Source organism: Solanum tuberosum, unplaced genomic scaffold, assembly GCF_000226075.1.
Source record: "Solanum tuberosum cultivar DM 1-3 516 R44 unplaced genomic scaffold, SolTub_3.0 scf00262, whole genome shotgun sequence".
Taxonomy (NCBI): domain Eukaryota; kingdom Viridiplantae; phylum Streptophyta; class Magnoliopsida; order Solanales; family Solanaceae; genus Solanum; species Solanum tuberosum.
In genome coordinates, this window is record NW_006239186.1 from 634847 (window position 1) to 658134 (window position 23288).

Consider the following 23288-nt stretch of genomic DNA (forward strand, 5'->3'; position numbering starts at 1 on the left):
TATGTAGTAAACTTTTCAAAGAAATTATAAGCATATACGAGCACTAAAGCAATATGAAACCAACAAAATTCAGTGCTTCTCACGTTGTATGTGGACAAAATAAAGAGGTAGTTATTATATATAAATTATTTTTTCTTCTTCAAAGAAGTAATAAGTATGTAAGACCATAAAGCACCATAAAACCAACAGCACTAAGTGGCTTTTCATATTTTGTGTGACAAAATAAAGACCTAGTTATTGCAAATGGTCAATTCAGAATTTTTGTTCTATATGAATGCATAATGTAGAATCTTTGGTATTGAATTATTACATTTTAAAAACGGAAAAGGACCCAAATACTCTTGAACTATTGGAAATGGTACAAAATTATCTTCCATTCACCTATTGGCTCCCAAATACCCCTGTCATCCATCTTTGGGTCCAATATTGACCACTTTTATAACGGATTATCATTTAAATATTTTTTAAATACGTGGCGACCAGTTATTGGATACAATTTAATTATTTAAATTAATTTACAAACTCACTCATTATTAATTATACATGATCCAAATTAACGACACCCGACCCAATTAATTAATTACACGCGTCCCAAATTATATTTACCCCACCTATTAAAACAAATACACCCTTCATTGTCAACATTTCACTTCATCTTTCAACCTTCTTCCCCAATATATTCACCTAAAATCTCAAAAAACAGTACTTAAATACACACATGTATCACCATGAGAAATCACCAAAACACTCATGATTTTTTATGGTGATACACGAGTGTATTTAGGTAGTATTTTTTGAGATTGTAAGAGAATATATTGGGGAAGTAAGGTTGAAAGAGGAAGTGAAATGTTGGGAATGAAGTGTGTATTTGTTTTAATCGATGGGGTAAATGTAATTTGGGGGGAGGGGGGGCAGTAGTTAATAAGGGTCGGGTATAATTAATTTGAATCAAGTGTAGTCAATTTGGATAGGGTATAATGGATGAGGTTGTAAATTAATTTAAGTAATTAAATTGTAGTCAATAGATGGTCGCTAGGTATTTAAAAAAATTATTTAAATGATAATCCGCTATAAAAGTGATCAATATTGGACCCAAAGGTGGATGGAAGGGTATTTGGCAGTCAATAGGTGGATGTCAAGGGGTATTTGGGAACCAATAGGTGGATGAATGGTAGTTTTGCACCATTTACAATAGTTTAAGGATATTTTAGGCCCTTTTGTGTTTTAAAAATTATGAGTACGTATTTGTAGTACTTTTGTAAATTTTTATACGTAAATTTATGTTTTATATATGTCCAAGGTACCATTAGGCGTTCATGATACAATTTGAATCGATTTTTCATTGAAATCAAAATGAAATTAATTTAATTGATTTTTTAATTATTAAATATCTAACCAAATCAAATTTGGTACACATTTATTAGTTTGTTTGTTGTCGGTTTGATTCAATTTTATTTTTAAGAAATGTAATGATATTTTTTTCTTAAAATAATTAGACAAGAATTTTTCGTTCTTTTTCCAACTTATAATCCGCTATTACCCTTTTATTGTAGTTAAAACAATTTTCTTCTTTTAAGAAGAAAATGTCTTAAATCTATCAAAGCGAATATAATTTAGAAGAAATACATAAAATAAATCTAGGTAAATCTCATTGTTATATATTTGAATAAAGGGAAAATTGTATATAATAGCAAACTATTAATTCAAATTAAATGCTATAAACATAGTTTGATTTAATTGTACCCTATAGCAAACTATTGCTATTTTCGCCTCTCTCCCTGGTGGAATCTCGCTCGCGTCTCTCGTTTTGGTGGTAGTCTCGCTCACCTCTCTCGCTTTTATACAAACACAAATGTATAAAATGCGTTTGTGTTTGTATAAAGCGAGAGAAAATTGTATATATACATATATTTTTGTTTCCCCTCTCTCCCCTTCTCCCAGATCTCGCTCGCCACTCTCACTCGCCTCTCTCACTTTATACAAACACAAATGTATACATTGTGTTTGTGTTTGTATAAAGTGAGAGAAAATTGTATATACAAATACAAATGCATATATTTTCGTCCTATACACTTATGATTATACAATTACAATCTTCTCCTGTCCAGTTTTCTTTTGTCTTTCTCTCTTTCTCGCTTTTATACAAACACAAATTATACAATTGATCTTTTGTATATGTATACCGAAACAGATTATACAACTGCTTTCTTTTGTATATGTATAGCGAATTATACAACTGTTTTCTTTGTATATGTATAGCGAATTATACAACTGTTTTCTTTGTATATGTATAGCGAATTATACAACTACTTTCTTTGTATATGTATAGCGAATTATACAACTGTTTTCTTTGTATATGTATAGCGAATTATACAACTGTTTTCTTTGTATATGTATAGCGAATTATACAACTGTTTTCTTTGTATATGTATAGCGAATTATACAACTACTTTCTTTGTATATGTATAGCGAATTATACAACTGTTTTCTTTGTATATGTATAGCGAATTATACAACTGTTTTCTTTGTATATGTATAGCGAATTATACAACTACTTTCTTTGTATATGTATAGCGAATTATACAACTGTTTTCTTTGTATATGTATAGCGAATTATACAACTGTTTTCTTTGTATATGTATAGCGAATTATACAACTACTTTCTTTGTATATGTATAGCGAATTATACAACTACTTTCTTTGTATATGTATAGCGAATTATACAACTGTTTTCTTTGTATATGTATAGCGAATTATACAACTGTTTTCTTTGTATATGTATAGCGAATTATACAACTACTTTCTTTGTATATGTATAGCGAAATATACATATTTATGTTTGCTATGGAGCGCAATTATGCAAACTATAGTTATAACATACAAATATGATTTTTATGTTTGTTATATGTGAAAGTTTGGAATCATGACTTTCTTTTAATAAAAAGGCTTGAAGTATAAAATTCATTAGTTTATTGAAAAAGTATATAAAGTATTTAAAATTTTAGGATGAGCTTATTTCATATTTGGTTGGAATAAAATCGCAGGATAAATTATCTTGAAATTAGTTATTCCAAGATTATATTGTTATTTTTATCATACATTGAGATTAATGAAATAATTATATGATAGAATAATTAATCACGAAATAACTTATTCCTGAATCAAACGAGTCCTAGGATAAATCTTTTTCCAAACCAAAAAATAAAGAAGTTTGGTGGGGCAATGCACATGCATGAACCCTAAAAAGAGATGGAAAATATTCCTCCAAACTTGTAAGGCACTGCACAAATAACATGGGGGCACCAAAGCATGTCTTGGAATTTTTGGCAATGCATGCATAGAATTATAAAGTTTGTGAATGATTTTACTACAAGTTAGCCACATGATGATGAATAATTTTGGACCATTGCACGTGACACCTCTAGGCTCTATCCAAATTGAAGATTTTTCACTTTCTTAATAATTGCAAATTACAATTTTAAAATCGAAAATGAAGAGTGTTTACTACCTCAACAACTCTCTATCCTCTCGAAATTTATATTTTAATGGTTAAAAATTAGAAACTTTAGCTAACCATGATAAATTAAGTACTTTGGTTACAATGATTTGAAGTGTACTTAATGGAGAGACAAGAGGCATGTGATTGTTAATCCTCTCATGACTCATGACCCATTTATTAAACCATATAAATTGGTGGTAAAAGTTGACCCTTTTTTTATTTTTTTATTTTATAGATAGACAGATAGATACTCCTGCTTACTTTAAGTGATGATAATGATCAATAAAACTTTAGGTACTAGATTTACACAAATCAAAACTAAAAGTGGAAGTGGACTAAAGAACTTTTCTTTCCTGATAAAAAAATTACTCCATTGGTAAGCATTTTCTACCTTCAATTCTTGAGTCGCAATAAAAGTGGTGGGATAAAAAGAAAAAGTTTTTTTCCTGGAGGAATATTACTCCATTAAATTAACAGTTGGTGTTGAGAATATAATTAACTAAGTGTGTTCTCTCTAGCAGATTAAGTTTTTAGATGAGATGATCACGTACACTTTTACATGGTAGTAGAGCAGATCGATAGAGTTCCTAGTTTCAATCTTTCTTTTATTACATTACTATATTTCAGTCCCCACTAGCTTGTCAAAATTGAGTGATACACTAGTTTATTTTTATTCTAAAACAGAAATCAACTATGGATTTAGCCATGCATGTTTTGATCCTTATATTAAGGTGAAAGGTGTGATTATGTAATGGTGTTTCCCTTCAAATCAAAGATGTTAACATTGAGCAAGATCAACTCTTTCATTTTCCTCTACAAAATGATCTATTTTAGTAAATTAAACTAGATGTTTGTAGAAAATTCGTGTGCTTGGAATCCCTGATAACTAAATAAACCGGTAAAGTGAAAAATTAAGGTATAATTACTTAACTTGACAAATTTATACATTATATTTATCCAAAATATAATAAAAGTTTGAAAAAAGTCTCCAATATAACAAGAGTTTTTGAAATTCATCATATATCAGCAATACAACAATTTCTGAAATTTGTTTCGTAACATTAATGATTTGCTATTTAATTAGTATCAAGACGTACAAAAAAACCTTAGGCATGTAGTCCAAAGGTGGCAAATTCGTATTTTCATGTGCATTGAATTTGACAACTCGAATTTAGATAGAGAATAACCACTCGAATTTTATATTTCCTCTTATAGTATTATACGATTACTTTATTTTTTGGATAATTTTCTAGACAAAGCACAATATTGAAGTCATGACTAAAACGATTACGTTTATGTATTAGAATTATGAAAAATAATTACATCTCAAGGACAAAGTTTTAAATCGCCAAATGGATGTCTTGATACCTTATACTCTTTCCGTTTACTTTTATTTGTCATATTACACTTTTCAAAAGTCAATTTGACTAGTTTTCAAAGTTAAATTAGATTACATAAATTCGATATTTTAAATAAAGAATTTAAATATTCAAAAACTATACGAAAAGTACTATAAACGGTATTTTTTTGTTAATCAATATGATGAAAAAATACATCGTAAAATGTTAGTCAAAGTTCTTATAGTTTGACTCTAAAAAAGGAAACCATGACAATTAAAAGTGGACGGAGAGAGTAATTAGTTTGCTTTAGCCTGCATATTTCATCAGCTTAGATTTTATTAGCTGTACGAAATTCAACAATTAGTTAACTAGGTAAAGTTGTTGATTAACAATTAAATGGAATGACATAGCTGAAGTACCAAAAAAATAAAATATGATATGTCGAAAATTCAAACGTCCTAGTCAAAGATAATTAATCAAGACTAGATTTGGCTCAAGAATATAATAATTAAAATTCGTGATTGCAGTCTCTAATTACCTCAAAATCATTGTTAAGTTTTTTTAAAAATCAAATGCATTGCCAATGATCACATGGCCGCCCTCAAAGAAAATGACTTCAATTAAAAAAAAATACATTAATAATAAATAAATTAAATGCCCTTCACTTTGTCCTTTTTCCCTTTTAAAAAAATCAAAATAAGAGTGGTTAGTGTAATATACAAAAGGGAATTTTATACAAATTTTACGGTATTAAGAACTAATTACATTTTATCCCTATCATTTTCCAAATTACAAAAATGCCTTAAATTTGATTCTCCAAAACGTCTCAATACATCGCGTCTCAGTTTCGGATATATCGCTCAACATTCTGATACATCGCGTTTCCATTTCGGATACATCGCTCAACGTCCCGATACACCTTGTGTAGAGATGTATCCGACAGATTCATCGCATAAAGTGATGTATTATGTCCCGATACATTATGTATAGTGATGTATCCGACCGATACATCACGTAAAGTGATGTATTACGTCTCGATACATCACGTATAGTGATGTATCCAAAAATAGGAGAGAGTATGAATTTTGTAATTTTTTCAAATGATAGAAAATTTTAGAGAATATGATAAAATGAATTGCGTATTTAGGTAATTTTTCCTATTTGATAAAAATACAAGAGAGAGTAGTGTGATAAGCGAAATCTTAGGGAAGATTTCTAAAATTATCTCTTTTTTTAGCGACGGTGATGTCAAGTAGCTCACAAGCCTCAATTACAATTTCATTAGGTATTTGTTATCTTCAATCAAGAAACGTTTCTCATCGAGAATCAAGAAAACGAAAAGCAATCACCTAGTGTTTTCGGTCAACTAAAAGATAGCTTCTACACAGCCTAGTACTGAAAAATGTTTCTCATCGAAAATTAGGAAAACGAAAAGCAATCACCTAATATTTTTGGTCAACTAAAAGATAGCCTCTACACAGCATAGATTTTAGAGAGACTTCTAGTTTCATTAACTCAGGAAAAATCTAGAAGACATGGAAGTCCTGCACTAAATTGCACTACAATTTGTGTAACAAGAAAAAATTACTCAAATCAATAGATAGAAATTTCATATGAAAGATACGTGGGGCGCAATGCAGGACCGGAGCGCCAAATATAGATTCGACTGAATTCAATAGTTTTAGTTCAAATTATTATTTTATTTTAAAAATTTATTAAATATGTACAAATAATTAATATGAAACCATTAATCTAAAAAGATTAGAACCGAGAATCAATAAGGGTCAAGTCTTAGCTCGGCGCCTAGGGTACAATGCACTAGGTACAGTCATGCACTTGATTGAATGTTAAGTTATTTACCTAGAGGACTAGGAAACGATTTTCACTTAATACATTCTTTCCTCCTTCTTCTTATTTTAATGATCCACTCGAATTCTAAAAATCCTAGATTCGGTCACTTCCACCCCTAAGAAACTTTCAAGTGTGAGGCAACTTAGTCAGAACCAAGAAATTTAAAATAACACATGAACAATATCATCAAATTAGTTTTCACTAGAGCAGCCCCTTCAGACAAGGCCCTTTATATTAAATATATACTGGTCAAGATAAAAGGGGAAATCATTTTTAGCCACCAAAAAATTGGTCATTTTCCATTTGTACATCTTTAATTAGCTCTAAAATTATAAAATCCCACTTGTGTGTAGGGTAAGAAGGTCCAATAAGTAACTGTGACCAGAATTCGACTTGGACTTAGGGGGGGGGCATTGTCAGACTTGTAATAATGTAAGAATGGTAGGACCAAAAATAAGGTAAAGAGCAAGATCCCACTTGTTATATAATTCCTAAATTCTTGATTTCTTCTCCTATAAATACCCTTTCGAAGTATCATTTTTTTTCATCAAACATTTTAATATTCATCTCTTCAATCTTTTGAATATTTCACATCACATATCCTATTTGTTTAACACATATATACTTTAATTACCAAGAATTAAGATGGAGAACTTCCCAATTATCAACTTGGAAAATCTCAATGGAGATGAGAGATCCAACACTTTGGAACTGATCAAAGATGCATGTGAGAATTGGGGCTTCTTTGAGGTAATAATTACATTTTGCTTAAACATACAACTCTCCATGTTTTAAAAACACAAACGTCACTTTCTATATTGAGTAACTCTGTAATTCCAACATCCTGCCTGATCTGTTTAATACCACATGATTTAAAGACTACAACTTGACATTATTTACTTAAACTTTATATCCAGTCAAACTAAGACACATAAAATGAAACAGAAAATATTGTAATCTTTGCAAATAGATATTTTTCTTAATATGTTTATGTGATTATTGTAGTTGGTGAACCATGGAATTCCACATGAAGTAATGGACACTGTGGAGAAATTGACAAAGGGACATTACAAGAAGTGCATGGAACAGAGATTTAAGGAACTGGTGGCAAGTAAGGGACTTGAAGCTGTTCAAGCTGAGGTTACTGATTTGGATTGGGAAAGCACTTTCTTCTTGCGCCATCTTCCTGTTTCTAACATCTCTCAAGTACCTGATCTTGACAACGAATACAGGTAATGCAAATACTATACGTACATAGATGAATAGTTTTTTTTTTTAAGTTTATAGTACGTAAATTCATGTCCCAAATGATGCAGAGAGGTCATGAGAGATTTCGCGAAAAGATTGGAGAAGTTGGCTGAGGAGTTACTTGACTTGCTCTGTGAAAATCTTGAACTTGAAAAAGGTTACTTGAAAAATGCCTTTTATGGATCAAAAGGTCCCAATTTTGGTACTAAAGTTAGCAACTATCCACCATGTCCTAAGCCTGATTTGATAAAGGGACTCCGCGCTCATACAGACGCTGGTGGCATCATACTTCTATTCCAAGATGACAAAGTGAGTGGCCTTCAACTCCTCAAAGACGAGCAATGGATCGATGTTCCTCCCATGCGCCACTCTATTGTGGTTAACCTTGGTGACCAACTTGAGGTACAAGATTCACTAAGTGTGTGTGTGCTTTTATCACTATAATTTAGAAGTAGTACTACAAAGGGTATTTATGAAAATGTTATAAAACAGGTGATCACGAATGGGAAATACAAGAGTGTGATGCACAGAGTGATTGCACAAACAGATGGGACTCGGATGTCACTAGCATCATTTTATAATCCAGGAAATGACGCGGTGATCTATCCAGCACCAGCTCTAATTGAGGCAGAGGAAAGCAAGCAAGTTTATCCGAAATTCGTGTTTGATGATTACATGAAGTTATATGCTGGACTCAAGTTTCAGGCCAAAGAGCCAAGATTTGAAGCAATGAAGGCAATGGAAGCTAATGTGGAATTTGTTGATCCAATTGCAAGTGCTTAAAGAAAATGATGGTTATGTTCTTGGAAGTTATACAAACCTGGCTAATTAAACACATTATTTGCTTATTTAATATCACATAATTATACAAAAGATGGTGTGTGTGTGAGAGAGAGAGATTGCTGTGTGGTACTATAAAGGGTTCTAAAGTTTGTAATAAAAAATAATCTGATAAATCAAAGCTACTTTATAGTGAGATTTTTATTATACAAATAATTGGTAGTGTCCTGTTCCTCTTTTCATGAAATTACTTTTGTCTTACCTTTATAAGTTAATTTTTAAGCATTCTTAATTCACTGTTGAGAAATTCACTATGACCAAATTTCAAATATCATTTTTACTTTGAATACAATTTTTTTTTCAAATTTAACAATAAAATATGATCAAACTCCCACTTACATTGCCGTTGGACAAGCTAAGTCTATTATGATAATTTTTATTTGATGAGACCAGGAAAAACAGAGAAATTTAAAATTAGGTAAAAATGAAAAGGAATAATAATCTCTTATAATTAGCTAGAGAAGGAAAAATAGTTGCACATTATTGTGGAAATTGCAATAGACTATGGGTGTGTTCGCTAGGGAGGGAAACATTTTTTTATTTTCTCATAATTCAGTTGGTCAAATTTTCTCTAGAAAAATAAGTTCTTTAAGTGACGAAAATAATTTTTCTAATAAAAATAAAGAAAACAAGTTTCAAAAGTAGTATTCCACGCTCATTCATTGTGTCATCCCCGCTATTAAAATAGGTAATGTAACAGAATCCTTTCAGTTTACTTTTTATGCAAGAAAAGGATAAAACTTTTTTTGTCATCAACGTTTTTTAATGATAAAAAAGTTAAGCCTATAATCTTGACCCAACACTATTTAAGTGTTGTAGAAAATTTATAATTAAACATGGAAGTTGACGTGGGTATCACATAGTGGGAAAAATAAATACTCCTATTGTAGTAAGAAATAAGAATATATATGAACTTCACTAATAAGATGAGTCAACTTCACTACAAAGCAAACTACTCTCCCCGTTTCATTTTATGTGGCACTTTTTGGATTTCGAGATTTAAACAAATCTATCTTTAACGGTAAATTTTTCATAAATCTTTTAAACATTTAGAATTATCAATTATTGAGACTTACAATACTTTTTACGTGTAGTTTACAAATATATGAATATCATTTTAAAAAATTGAAGATTTCATGCGCAAATTCCTAGTCAAACTTAAATAATTTGACTCTCAAAAAACGAAAAGTGTCACATAAATTGAAACAAATAGAGTAATTTCATAGAAGAAGAAAAGATAAGAAGAACAAAGTAAAACAATTATGATTTTCAATGTTTAAATTCTTTAACAATATTTTCATAAAGATCATCTTAAGATGTAAACTTTATGCTATCAACAATGGCCAATAATTCAGCACAGGTATATTCGTTATAAGACAAAATGAATGAGTCGACGACCACTATCAATAATCGTTTTCCTTGTCTTTTTTTGTTTTTTTTTATAAGAGGGGAGTGGGTGAAGGGACAAGGGGGATAACCTTTTTACAATCTGTTACTCCCTCCGTCCCATTTTATGTGAGGTAGTTTGACTCGGCACAGAGTTTAAGAAAGAAGAGAAGACTTTTAAAACTTGTGGTCCAAAATGAATGTATAGAAATTTGTGTGGCTGTAAATCAATTCATTAAGGGTAAAATAGACATTTTATAGTTGAAAAGTTACTTAATATAGAAATGTGTCATTCTTTTTTTGAACTGACTAAAAAGGAAAGTAAGTCACATTAATTGGGACAGATCCAGTACTATATATATTTTTTAAAATAATTTTTCATTCGGTGTTCGACACTCACATTAAAATGCTCCTTTAAAAGGCGCTTCCGTGTACTCAGAAAAACTCGATCCCAAGACTTCTTATTAAGGATGAAGGAATACTTATCACTCTCCCCACAACATTACATGTTTATCTATAGGAAGGAGGGAAAGATAATTTTCAATACTTCATTCATTATTTTTACTAATCCAATTTAAACCCATTTAAAAATAATGATTAATATGAATATTTTATCGCAATATTTATATTAAATATTCCCTCAGTCTCAATTTACGTGGCATTTTTTTGATTTCGAGATTCAAACAAGCCTATCTTTGATCGTAATATTTTCATAGATGTTTTAAACATTTTGAATTATCAATCATTGCGACTTATAGTACTTTTTACGTAGTTATGAATTTCATTTAAAAAAATGAAGATTTCATGTGCAAATTTCTGGTCAAACTTAGACTATTTGACTTTCGAAAAATGAAAAATGCCATATAAATTAAGACAGAATGAGTAATAGTATAATCTAAGAGTTTGAAAAATGATTTGCCATATAAATAATTAAATGTAAGGAGTAATACTGTACCATTTTTAGTACAGCAAAGTAATGACATCTAGATTGTAGAGATTAAGGGTGTGTTTGGTATGAGGGAAAACATTTTTCCGAAAATATTTTTCAATTTTCTCATGTTTGGTTGGATAAAATGTTTTCCGATTTGGATAAAATGTTTTCCGAATCAACTCATTTTTCTCAAATTCAAGGAAAATGACTTCCCTTCAAAACTTAAGGAAAACATTTTCCAAAACGTTCCTCCAACTTCAAATAACAATTTTTTTGTTGAAAAAATCAATTTTGTTGTTGAAAAAAATAAATTTAAAGCTTATTTTTAAAAAACATTTTTCAACTTCAAGTTTTTTATTTTTTTACCCACCCTCACCCCGACACCCCTCCCGCCAGCCCCTACCCCCAAAAAGAAAAAAAAAATTTAATATTTATTTTTAAAAAATATTTGCAATATCAATTTTTATTTTTTCACTCCCACCCCTACGCCGACCCCCCGGCCAACCCCACTACCAGTCCCCACTCCCACCTCCGCCCACCTCCAAAAAAAATTTTAAGTTTGTTTTTAAAAAATATTTCCAATTTCAAAGTTTTATTTTTTCACCCCTACCTGCGACCCCCCTCCCATCAGCCCCCCACCCCCGCAAAATAAATTAAGTTTAATTTTAAAAAATATTTTCAATTTCAATTCAAAAATTATTTTCTACTCTAGTGAAAAAAAGAGGTATTTTGTCAAAAATAATTTTCATTCATAATCAAACATTAAAAAATCTTTTCCGAAAAATATTTTTTACCCACCAACCAAACATGAGAAAATAAGTCAAAAATGCACTTGTTTTCCAGGAAAACATTTTCCTTCATACCAAACACACCCCTAATAAAAAATCTTTTCCGAAAAATATTTTTTACCCACCAACCAAACATGAGAAAATAAGTCAAAAATGCACTTGTTTTCCAGGAAAACATTTTCCTTCATACCAAACATACCCCAAATAGATGATAGTTTCATTTAATTGCTTCGACCTACGATGAAATCGAGTAAAAGGGAACCATCAAAACTAAGTTGGGACTGAATAAACCTCGTACTTAGTTCGAAAAAATCCTTCAAGCTACCCCTCAATAAGATATTTCAATTGATTAATTCAAAATCTAAAGTTTTGCACCATCCTATATATTGTGAATTGATCATTTTATTCTTCAATCATCATCATCCGATGGTAACAACTAGAATTTTTATAAGGCTACTATGAGGACAAGGAAAATCAGCGGATAAAGTTAAAACTTTCATCAAAAAGAACTCTAGCAGTGTTCCTTTATAACTTGCAACATTTGCATAACATCATGGCACCTTAATTTGTCACAAATTTGTAATGAACTAGAGAATGGCAAAAATTGCTAGTAAAATTTAAATAAGCCATGGGATTTAAGTCATTGTGTTGAAATATGCAAAAACTACAAGAGACTCGTTTCTTCTAACCCAACAGAATCATTGAGCACTTGTTGCTAGACCTTCCTAGTTACAACTATAATTAAAGCTTCTAGTACAGATGATAGGCTACAACATACTAATAAGTTACACAAAGATATTTGTCAGAGAACCAGAAACCAGGTCGCATCACCGGTACAACTTGCTTTCTAGTAGCTGCCTTGGTTTAATCATAGTTGGCAGGACGAACCCAGATGGAGCGAACCAGTTCTACTCCTGGTAGTTTTGACAAATAACACTCTTCTCAACATTTGACAAAATGTTTTTTTACCAGGTGATGGAATCTAAAAATGAAATCTAAGCAAGTATCTATACTAAACACATAACAGAAAATTCGAGGAAGCTACGAGCTCTCCAAGAAGGAGATAACTCATAAATCTTCTTCAATTGATCTTGTGATGGAAAAAGAATGACCATTTCCTTACTTCTTCAAAAAGTCACCAACTCTTCCAATTTATTTAACGCCAAACACAGCAAAGAAAAGAAGCAGAATCCCTGTTTACGTGTACTGATTGATTGTTACCTCTTTGAACACGAAAATGGCAGTGACTGTTGTTTGAAGCTGGATGCATCAAAAAGCTCCATAAACCTCTGATCTGATACTCTTGCTTTGGCAGCAGCAAAACGCTGGTACTCGTCAAACACAGAAGTTAGGCACCACTTCTGCAATTTTCTCAAGCATCCAACAAGGCAACCAGTTCGGTGCTGGAATATGGACAAAAAAAGAAGCATAATTTAAGTAAGGTACTCTTACTTTGGAATTGAGGCTACAACATAATAAGTAAATATTACACACCTTCCCACGTTTGCAGTGGATCAACACCGGGTGATTTCTAACATCTGTGAGCAGCAGGTTAAAGATATTAGCACAGGAAGATAGCAGTATTAAACTCACTTTGATTAAAAGTTAGTATTGTCGTTTGAAAGAGCATACCAATTAGAATCCCCAATGCTTCACGAATTTTCTCTTCTGGAATATTTACAAAAGGTTCCTGAGAGCATAATTGTAAAAATCAATCACCAATAATTATTTTTCGTACAAGAACAAAACAAAATACTCTTCTCGGGCACCAACAGATGTGATCAATCCTTTAGCATCAGTAAAGTCCAATGAACCATGCTGAAAATCTTCTACAATATCTCAAATATGCAATGAACCCGGGGGAGAGGACCAAAAAAAGAAAGAACAAGATTTCTTGAGCCCTTTTCTATATTTCCAGCATGAGTTTAGTGACTGTTGTTGAGTTATTTTCTTCTATTTTTTAACCTTTTCTTACTAGCAAATTCAAAAACTACCAATAATTTTTGATTAATCTCAAGATGGACTCATGGACCATGTCGACATTGATTGCCGCGTTAAACAAATCTCAAGCCTGGAATAGAGTGTGACTCAAGCATATCTTCAGGAACCCTTATTGCTATTGATGAGGTAATAAAAACAAGCTAAAAGGAAAGGAATCAGGTTCTTTTTTGAAGTATAATTTTTTACCGCATATGCGGGAATATAGAGAGTAGTCTGTCACCCGATAACTGAGACAGACATTTGAGTTTTGACAGTTAAGCTGGGACAAGAGAAGACTGAAGCCAACAACCTACCACACATAGCAACTGGCTGGTTAATCATATAGCCATAGAGAGACAAAAAGAAATAGGAAAATTTTTGCTAACTTCAGCAGTTAGATGTTAAGATAGAAAGACAACGATCAAGCAACACATCATTTGATCTCTGCTTGAAGATCCAAAAGAAACACTAAAGCTTTACCAATCAGTTAAATGAATGAAATGGAAGTCTATAACTAAGTTTTAACTTTTAAGTGATTGCCAATGTGCCTTGTGTTTCTGCACCTAACCTTTCCATTGCCATGCTCTCTCTCTCTTCACAGAGAAGAGGAGGACTATCCTGTTTAGTTAGTCCTAGAAAAAATAGCTACACGAAAGTTGGATCCAATGAAACCCAGATCACAACTCACAACCAGTTCGGAAGTATTGTTACTTCTAATTATTGAAATTCATGTGCTCTATGCTCAAGCGAAATGCGGGGAATTGGAAGTCCAAACTACAGGATAGGAACAGTGATTTGATATTAATTCTTCCAAGCTACAATTACAACTTAAGCATAATTCAAGTTTAAACATGACTAGACATGACTAGACCTTCTCAACGAGGGGTAAACTTAATGGTACTACAGATGGTTACTATGAGACATGCATAATCAACAGAACAAAAACATATAGATACGAAAAAAACTTAAGCTAAGGTCTTACGAGGCAGACCTAAGAATACAAATAATCCGAGATTTCCAGTTAATACATATCTTCTGCTTTCTATACAGATACAAGGATTACAAAACACACAAGTGTTGAGGTATACGAGTAGGACATAGAATCTTGAAGGTTGATAGTCAGTGCCTTCTAAAGACACACCTAGTGCGCATAACTAAGAGAGGTAATTGTGGTCCCAACTAGGTGGTGATTTAAACAAGGATATGACTGGAAAGACAATGTTTTGAGTTTTAGAAGTAGATTCTCGCAAATCAAAACAACAATCAGAAAAAAAAAGAAAAAAAAGAAAAGAATAAACATAGCAAGACTTGTACTGATTCTTTTCTCTAAAGTAATACTTGTGGTTATCCTTAGATCATTATTTGTATCACTGGAAAGTAGTACTAATAATTTAATTTCTAAACCCTATGTGGACCATGGCCTTTAAGATCAGCAACAGCCAAATTCTAGACCTATCATCTTGAGGCATTCTCCAAAATACATTAAATTATTGTGCAGCTTTTCATCACAATCCGAACCCTTCACGAATTAATTTTCCTTAAACTTCTGAAAACCAAATATTGACAAAGTCAGTTTATTCCATCCTTCCACATGACTTAAGCAGAAGATCATCATACATTGCGGACAGAAAATGAATGAATTAAATCTTGGAGAATCATGTATATTATGTACAGATACAAATAAACAAGCATCATTTTATGTATTCTGCCAAAATCTTATGTTCAAAAAACTGTTCCATAGTCCTCTTTTTCAATGAACTGTAATCCTATAAACGCCAAAGTTAACTGATTTTTCCGAAATCTAATTGGCCGTGCTTTCATTATTTTAGTGTTTTTCTCTCACCTTTAACCTTCATCATCTCATTTCTAACTTGAAAAATTGGCATTCTCCTCTCCGTCAAGTCAATTCACCAATTTACCATATTTAGCTTCAGATATTAAATGTGTTGATTTTACTTTCATCTTTCATCTCAGATCAACGGAAAGAAGCAAATCTATCAACATCAGAGAAAATGACAAACGTACTTTGCTATTTTTAATTCCAAACTGAAACAAGCGAATATCATTTTCCTTGAGAAACTCCATGTTTGCTTCTGGATATGGCTCTGGACACAGGTATCTGTCAACAAAATAAAAAATCCCTAATTCATCAATTCTCGTCGAAAAACTTAAGCTAAATAACTAGTACTATCAGAACAGTAATACTAATTAACTTACATAATAGAACGAAGTCCAAGCGTTTGAAGAAACGAGAAGTTATCTACATCAGGGAAACCAGACCGGAAAATGCCATTATCAACCATAGCGAAGTTAAGAGGAGGAATGAAAAAGTCTTCCTCGTTGTCATCGGCGCAACTGTAATTAACTTCAAAATCATAGGGATTATCGTCGGCGGTTGGTACCGGTGAAAGCTTAATAGCTTGCGGCGGAAGTAGCGGCTGAGAACGGTGATGCTGCCGCTCGACGACGGCGATTTCGATGGTTTTACACGTGTCAGCTGTGGAAGCAACTGTTGCGTGCTGTTTCATAGTGACTGAAGAGAGAGAGAGAAGGGTTTTTGAAAATTGAGTGGAATTGGAGATTCTGATACTATAGGGGAACTTTCTCGATTTGGAACTTGGAATTTATAGGCGCAAAATAATTAGTGACTTTTTAGACGAGGGAAACAGTTTTCTAGGGGCATGGGGTAAATAGTGGGGTGGGGTGGTTAAAATGCGCCATTCCACGGTGGCTGCTCAATGTCGACACTCAGTACACGTCATGCATATGCTTTTTGAAAAAACAAAAATAACAAACTAATCATCTAAATTTAAAAAATCCACTCATTTAACTAATTTTTAAATTTATTTTTCAATGTATTTGGGGAGGAGGAAAACGAATAGGGCATTACTGATTATAGAGTGGGGATTGAATGCTCACCATAAATATAAAAGTATATATTGTCAATCAAATGAATTATTAAAATTTTATAATTAATTAATCTAATCAAATAAAAATATGAGCTTTTTATTGAAAGATTCTTAAAGATGAATTAAAATTTTTAATTCATAATGAAAGGGTCTTTATTTGATTATTAAAAAATTATGTGATTTAGTATAAATACAATATGGTAAATATTTATCATCAATCTAGTCCTCTTATTTTGTCTTGGCACCCATGGGAAATTGTATACACGTGGCATTAAGTAAACTTCTAGTGTTTATGAAGTTAATTTTTGAGGCATTTTTCATTTTTCAAATTAACTTAATTGTTTTGTTTTGAAGACTACTTTTAGAGTGTTCTTTCAATTTTACCCTTCATTAGTTAGTATTGGAATTAGTGATTAATTAATATTTAGTTATTTTAATCATAAATTTGACAATAATAAATAAGGGTAAAAATGGAAAACTAGGTTCAATTTATGTCTTAATCTACTTTTCTTAAAGGGTGTAAAACACCTCAAAAATTAACTTAATATGGAATGAAGTGAGTAATAAATTCTAGTGTTTATTAATAAATTCTCTCTCCGTCCCAATTTATGTGTCACTTTTCGAATTTTGAGATTCAAACCAGTCTATCTTTGACCATAAATTTTTCATATTTCTTTTAAATATTTTGAATTGTCAATTATTGTGATTTATAGTACTCTTTACGTAATTTATAAAATATATAAATTTCATTTCAAAAAATACGAAGATTCAATGTGCAAATTCTCGATCAACTTAAATTGTTTGACTCTCGAAAAATGAAAAGTATCACATAAATTAGGGCAGAGTAGAAAATATTACTCTATTACATAAATATTTTCATATGATTTATTCAAACATTAAAGTGGGGTGGACATAGGGGTAAGTTATTATAGGGTTATGTAGGGAAGATGGTGTGGGGATTGGATATATTAGAACTAGAGTGGGAGAAGATAATTACTGTGAAATATCATTTACATATTTTTCTTCCTTCAATCTTTTCAAAATTTTATATATATATTTAGGATTTTATCATAAAACTTCATAACAAAAAATTATCACGGAGTAAAAGTCAAAAATAGAAAATAAGAGGTAATAAGAAAAGGGATGTATAACAACAAGTAGAGTTGTGGGCCACAATTTATGGTGGAGTGGTAAATACTCATTCATTACTAATCACAAGTTTCAGGTTTGAGTCCCTGAGAATAAAGTCATACTTTATTAGGAAGCGCTAGTACTTTTTGATGCACATTCAAATTTAGTCGAACTCAAATGTGAATATTGAACATCGATCAGAAAAAAGAAAAAAAAAGACGGTTCATTTGAATTTAAGAATATATAAAATTCTAAAAAGAGCATTTCTTTCTTAAATAGATCATATTTAATTTATGTTATACTCGAATCATTCCGTAATGCTATTTATCCTTTGATTTTGTTTTTAAAAATTGTGCAAAAATAGCCTCCACCCTAAAGCTAAAAGTTGGAGTTCAATTCCTAATTGATAGTCAGAAAAACTTGCCTTGCCACAATTTGTGATGAATCGCCAAGAGTTTGATGAATAATCTCAATTTGCTATAATTTGCAACAAATTACCAGAAATTTTGTACAAATTATATTGTAATTATGGAATAAATTATGCAAAATAATGGAAGATCATCAAGAGTTTCTAAATGATGAGTTTGCCACTTATTCTTGCGAATTACTAGGATTTACTTAAAAATGTAACATAACTGTGAAACAAATTATAACCAACTCCTAAGGCATTATCGAAAGTTTTTGAGAAAATTAACCAATACGTTTTTGCTTTAAAATTGATCCAAACAACTCTTAATTTGATATATAACAACATTCTAATACGAATTTAATTAATTCTCAGTGTTATATATATTCAATTTAAACCTTAAAAAGTTAAAGATCATGTCTTCTTCAAAATCAAATTAAACAAAACTCAATAGACAATAAGTTTTTCAATTTTCTGTAGCAGATACAAATTTAATTAATTCAATAAATTTTGAATATTAAATAATTGGAAGAAAAAAAAAATGCATGAAAAAAGTTGGTATTTAGAAAGAGGTAAGGTAAACATAAACGTGGTGATCACGCGTTGGTTAATTGTCAACTATCCCTTCGAGCCCAAGTTTTAACTTAAATAAACATAGGGAAAATAGTTTGAAAGACATGATATATTATCTATGACTATTTAATTTACATAAATTAGCCTAAATAATTGTTACATCATAGACTATTGTGGCAAGTATTAAACTAATATTATTACGTAAATGTTATGAAACACTTTATTCTATGTCTTATATTAATCGTGTGGGACTTTTTATTGTTTCACAAGTTGGTAAATGTATTTGGCTATGAAATTTTGTATTATTTTCTGAACTTCCGAACAGGTTTGATCGTAAAATTTTAAGTTGAATTTCAGATTTCAAAAACTTGAAAAAACATTTAAAAAAATTATTCCCTCCGTCCCATTTTATGTGACAATATTTGACGGGGCACGGAGTCTAAGAAATAAATGAAGACTTTGAAATGTTTACCAAATTGCCCTTTAAAAAGTAAACTCACTTTTCTTTCTCCTCATAAATGTAATGGAGTATTATTTTAAGATTAAGTGGTACCAACAAGGGTAAAAGAAGAATTGTACCTTTAAATACTTACCATATAAGGAAATGTGACTATTTTTTTTGGGACTGAACCAAAAAGGAAATTGTGCCACATAAAATGGGACGGAGGGAGTATTCATTTTTTCACTCTGAATATCTCACAAAAAGTCAAAAAAATAAATTTATTATGTATTTTTGACCAAACACGAGTCCAATTTTCGAATATCATATTTTACTTTGATAACAAAAATTATTTTTTGTCAAATTTCGTAACGAAGAATGACCAAACACACACTTAATTTTCAATTTTAAGTTTTCAAATTTTGAAATCCATTAATCAATTAGACAAAAAAAAAACAGACACAACTAATACTAGTATATTTTTTACGTTAAATGCTATGAAAATGGAAAACTTAATTAGTTATCTTGCACAACTAATATAAATTGTACAAAACTTCATTTTATTTCACAAATTAATGAACTCAACACTTACACTTTTAGTTTTAGATCAATAAATTTTAAATTCACTACTTTGAAAGATGAAGAAAAAAAAAAAAGGTCACATAATTAGTGCCAGTTATATGATACACAAATTTTTTTTTTTTAAAATGTTATTTATATATAATATATGGTCAATATATATAGATTCGCCAATTGATCATACGAATGACATATCTCAATTATTAGTGAATAGAGATGACTTTTCCAATGACAGATTCTTTTCGTAACAATGCTATTACAACTTTTGCTTTTCTTCCTTTCTTTTTCTCCTTTTCTTTTGTTTGATGCCATGAGCTAAAAAAAAAAAAAAAGAAATAGCATGTCATTTTGAATATTGCTAAATATTCCAGCTATGTTGAAATAATGTAGACCAGAAGAACAAAAAAGCTAGTCAAGACAAGTATTGATTCTTGTGTATTGGATGAAAAAATTATGATTTTTTATATAAATTTAGGTGATTTCTTTTTCATGAGTTCAGGTTGAGTTAGTTCAAAATCTGTTTTTTTACTTGGTATTAGAGTCGTCCCATCTCAATTTATAATTATCGATGATATGTCCTCATAGTAAATTGTCTACACGAAGTAATACTAAGTTTTCATATTAAACTGTCAATGCACTAGATATTTGGGAATTATGGATTTGAGCAATCCTCTTATTTTGAGTTAGCTTTTAGGGTTGGGTTAGACCCAAGATTATTATTTTTTACATCATATATTGCTCGATATTTCAGTTCTTAATCTACCTTTATTAACTATAGTCATTTCCTAAAATATTGAATATTACTTTCATCTATCTACTTTTACTTGTCCACTATATAGTATTAAAAATATATGTCTACTTTTACTTGATCAATTTGAAAAATCAAGATAAGGTCTATCACTCAATTCCTAATTTACCCTTATTATTAACAATAATTATTTCTCAAAATTTTTGAATTCGTTTTATTTAAAAGGTAATATGATAAAATTGTTATTTTATTATTATTTCTTAAGAAATATGTCAAGTCAATACCGAATAAATATAATTAAACGAGGATAATTCTTAAGGAATACTATGTCAATTGTTTAAGTTAAACATGGACAAATAAAATGAAAGACGGACAAAGTACTAATTATGATGATTATCATTTCCTTGGCTTTCATGTGCTTTCTTATGCAGGCATCACTAGATGCCCTTGCTTTTCTTCAACGTTCACTTTCTTTAGCAAGTACAAAATAATGCATCAATATGGGTTGTGATGCAGTAGTGAGACTGTTTTACCTTTAATCAGAGGTTTTGTATTTGAGTCTTGGATATAGGAAAAATCTTATTGGGAGCGTCACCCTCGAATGGGCCTTGCAATGCGCAATTTAAATTTAATCGAGGCTCCAATATGGGCTTCGAACACTGAGTGAAAAATCAAAAAAGTACAAAATAATGCAATTTAAATTATCGGTAAAGCGCCAAAATTGTCCATGTATTCTATGTCGAGGGATATTTTTGTCATCGTTAATAGTAAAGTTATTTTTTATTCCTATCTTAATGTTCTATTTTCTAAAGGCGAAATGACCTGGGAGACTCCTGTACTTGACTCCGTTTGTAAGTTGGACCCTCCTACTTATCAATTTGTCAACTGAATCCCTAAACTCATCAGAACATAATATTTTAAGCCCTTTCTTCATCTGATTAGATAAGCATTTTTAAAAAAAAATAAAAATTCCAAAGAAGCATGTTCTTCATATTTATTCCACATTGAACACTAAATTCATGTCAAATAGATGAGATTTTTCCCCATTTGACTTGAAAATTCAAATACAAGTTCACCACCACAAATCCAATAATCTCAATCACAATTTTGAATCAATTTCACAAATTCACAAGACTCATTTGTTATTTTTCAAGCTTTTTCTAACTTATCAATGGTGTTTTAATTTTTCAATATCCACCATTATTCTTTGTGTTAATCCATACTTAGACCTCTTTTTTGAAGCCTAAAAAAATAAATAACAATCTCAATATTTTTAGACTAAAAAGCTAAAGTCTAAAAGACTTTTAGACTGAGGTGGGCGGCTGATTTGTAATGAAAAAGAAGTGTGGGTTGAGAAGAAAGCGGATGAAGGAGAGAATGAAGAAGAGGAGAGTGAGTGTGGTGGATGAAATTCCAAGAAGAAGAAGAGAGAAAGGGAGCTGGGGACGGAGGAGAGAGGGGAGGGGTGGGGTGGGAGAGGGATGGTTGAGGAAGATGGATTTTTTTTTATAAAAAAATTGATAATTATTATTTTTATTTAGATATTTTAAATGTAAAATATCTTATTTACTCGCTGTCAAACGCGTGTTATTACGTAAATTTCCAACTCAACATTATCAATGCCACATAAGTTCGGTCAATGGTCAAAGGGGTTTAAAATATTGTGTTCTGATGAGTTTAGGAGTTTAGTTGACAAATTGATAAGTAAGAGGGACCAACTTACAAATGGAGCCAAGTACAAGGGTCTCACAAGTCGTTCCGCCTTTTCTAAACTCAGATATAAAACATCATTAATAGAAATTAGAATGTAGGCAGGGAGGAGTTAAAAGGAATTAAGGTAATTAAATATTTTTTATCAAAAAAATATATTATATAATTACAATAAAATGATTATTCTTAGTTATATATGAGCGGTGAATCCGCTTTAACATAAGAGAAAGATTGTAGTATTGTAATAAAGAACTAAACCAAAAACTAAAGAGTACAAAATTAATATTAAAAATGTATTGTAAAAAAATTATATGAAAATATATGTGTACTACTTAGTACTGTAATTTTCAATAAATACTTTTATATATATAGTTGGTTTCGTTCGAAATTTGTGATTAATATTTATATATTAAAAATCAAAATCAAATCAATTTTGAGAAATTACTATAGTAAATACGAAAGGAATAGTGAAAGTACCTTAGGGTTTATTATTATTATATTTTTATGAGTCGAGTCAGTCGCATACGAATTGTCCAATACGGTTTATATTTTTTGGGCAATTTGCAGGTTATTACACATTGAAGAATTTATTCAATACGCATAAAGTGATCACTCGAATAATAGAGACTGTGACAGAAATTGTAATGAATGCAAATTATTTTGAAGTTTTTTTAAAAAATATTTCAATATAAAAACAAAATAAAATATTAGTAATAGTGTAATTGAAATGGTCCGATTCATGCATGACGAGGCAAGCACATTAGCGGCCGTTTATCGATGGGGACGGGAAGGCCCTCTTTCCCTTCTCAAGTTGCAGACAAAAGGGCTACTGTCCCATGTCCAATGCTGACTCTCTGTTTATCGTCGGGTAAAATCATAAATTTTTTAAATTAAATGTATATATATATATATATATATATATATAATTTG

General features: G+C 30.7%; 2 protein-coding genes across 3 annotated transcripts; one reads left to right on the top strand and one right to left on the bottom strand.

Moving 5' to 3' along the window:
* Window positions 1-7227: 7227 nt before the first annotated feature.
* LOC102584001 (1-aminocyclopropane-1-carboxylate oxidase 4) lies at window positions 7228-8914 on the top strand. Its single transcript, XM_006357919.2, has 4 exons — window positions 7228-7440; window positions 7696-7922; window positions 8007-8340; window positions 8431-8914. The coding sequence occupies exons 1-4, from the start codon at window positions 7336-7338 to the stop codon at window positions 8719-8721; spliced, it is 957 nt and encodes a 318-aa protein (XP_006357981.1). The 5' UTR covers window positions 7228-7335; the 3' UTR covers window positions 8722-8914.
* A 3573-nt stretch (window positions 8915-12487) lies between these two features.
* LOC102584322 (probable tyrosine-protein phosphatase At1g05000) lies at window positions 12488-16510 on the bottom strand. 2 transcript variants are annotated; one of them, XM_006357920.2, is made up of 6 exons: window positions 16081-16510; window positions 15889-15982; window positions 13516-13573; window positions 13378-13421; window positions 13105-13286; window positions 12488-12797 (listed from the first exon to the last, which is right to left on the bottom strand). In XM_006357920.2, exons 1-6 carry the CDS (start codon window positions 16389-16391, stop codon window positions 12752-12754), a joined length of 735 nt encoding a protein of 244 aa, XP_006357982.1. In that variant the 5' UTR covers window positions 16392-16510; the 3' UTR covers window positions 12488-12751. The 2 variants fall into 2 exon arrangements, with proteins under 2 accessions (XP_006357982.1, XP_006357983.1); XM_006357921.2 differs by having other exon boundaries at window positions 12488-13286; window positions 16081-16509.
* Window positions 16511-23288: the final 6778 nt, after the last annotated feature.

Excerpts from the sequence above, each read along its gene's own strand:
- LOC102584001 (XM_006357919.2), top strand. The coding sequence starts at position 7,336 with ATGGAGAACTTCCCAATTATCAACTTGGAAAATCTCAATGGAGATGAG. Across the intron at positions 7,441-7,695 it reads AGAATTGGGGCTTCTTTGAG|TTGGTGAACCATGGAATTCC; the intron begins GTAATAATTACA and ends TGATTATTGTAG. Across the intron at positions 7,923-8,006 it reads GATCTTGACAACGAATACAG|AGAGGTCATGAGAGATTTCG; the intron begins GTAATGCAAATA and ends CAAATGATGCAG.
- LOC102584322 (XM_006357920.2), bottom strand. The coding sequence starts at position 16,391 with ATGAAACAGCACGCAACAGTTGCTTCCACAGCTGACACGTGTAAAACC. Across the intron at positions 13,574-15,888 it reads TTGGAATTAAAAATAGCAAA|GAACCTTTTGTAAATATTCC; the intron begins GTACGTTTGTCA and ends TTATGCTCTCAG. Across the intron at positions 13,422-13,515 it reads AGCATTGGGGATTCTAATTG|ATGTTAGAAATCACCCGGTG; the intron begins GTATGCTCTTTC and ends TGCTGCTCACAG.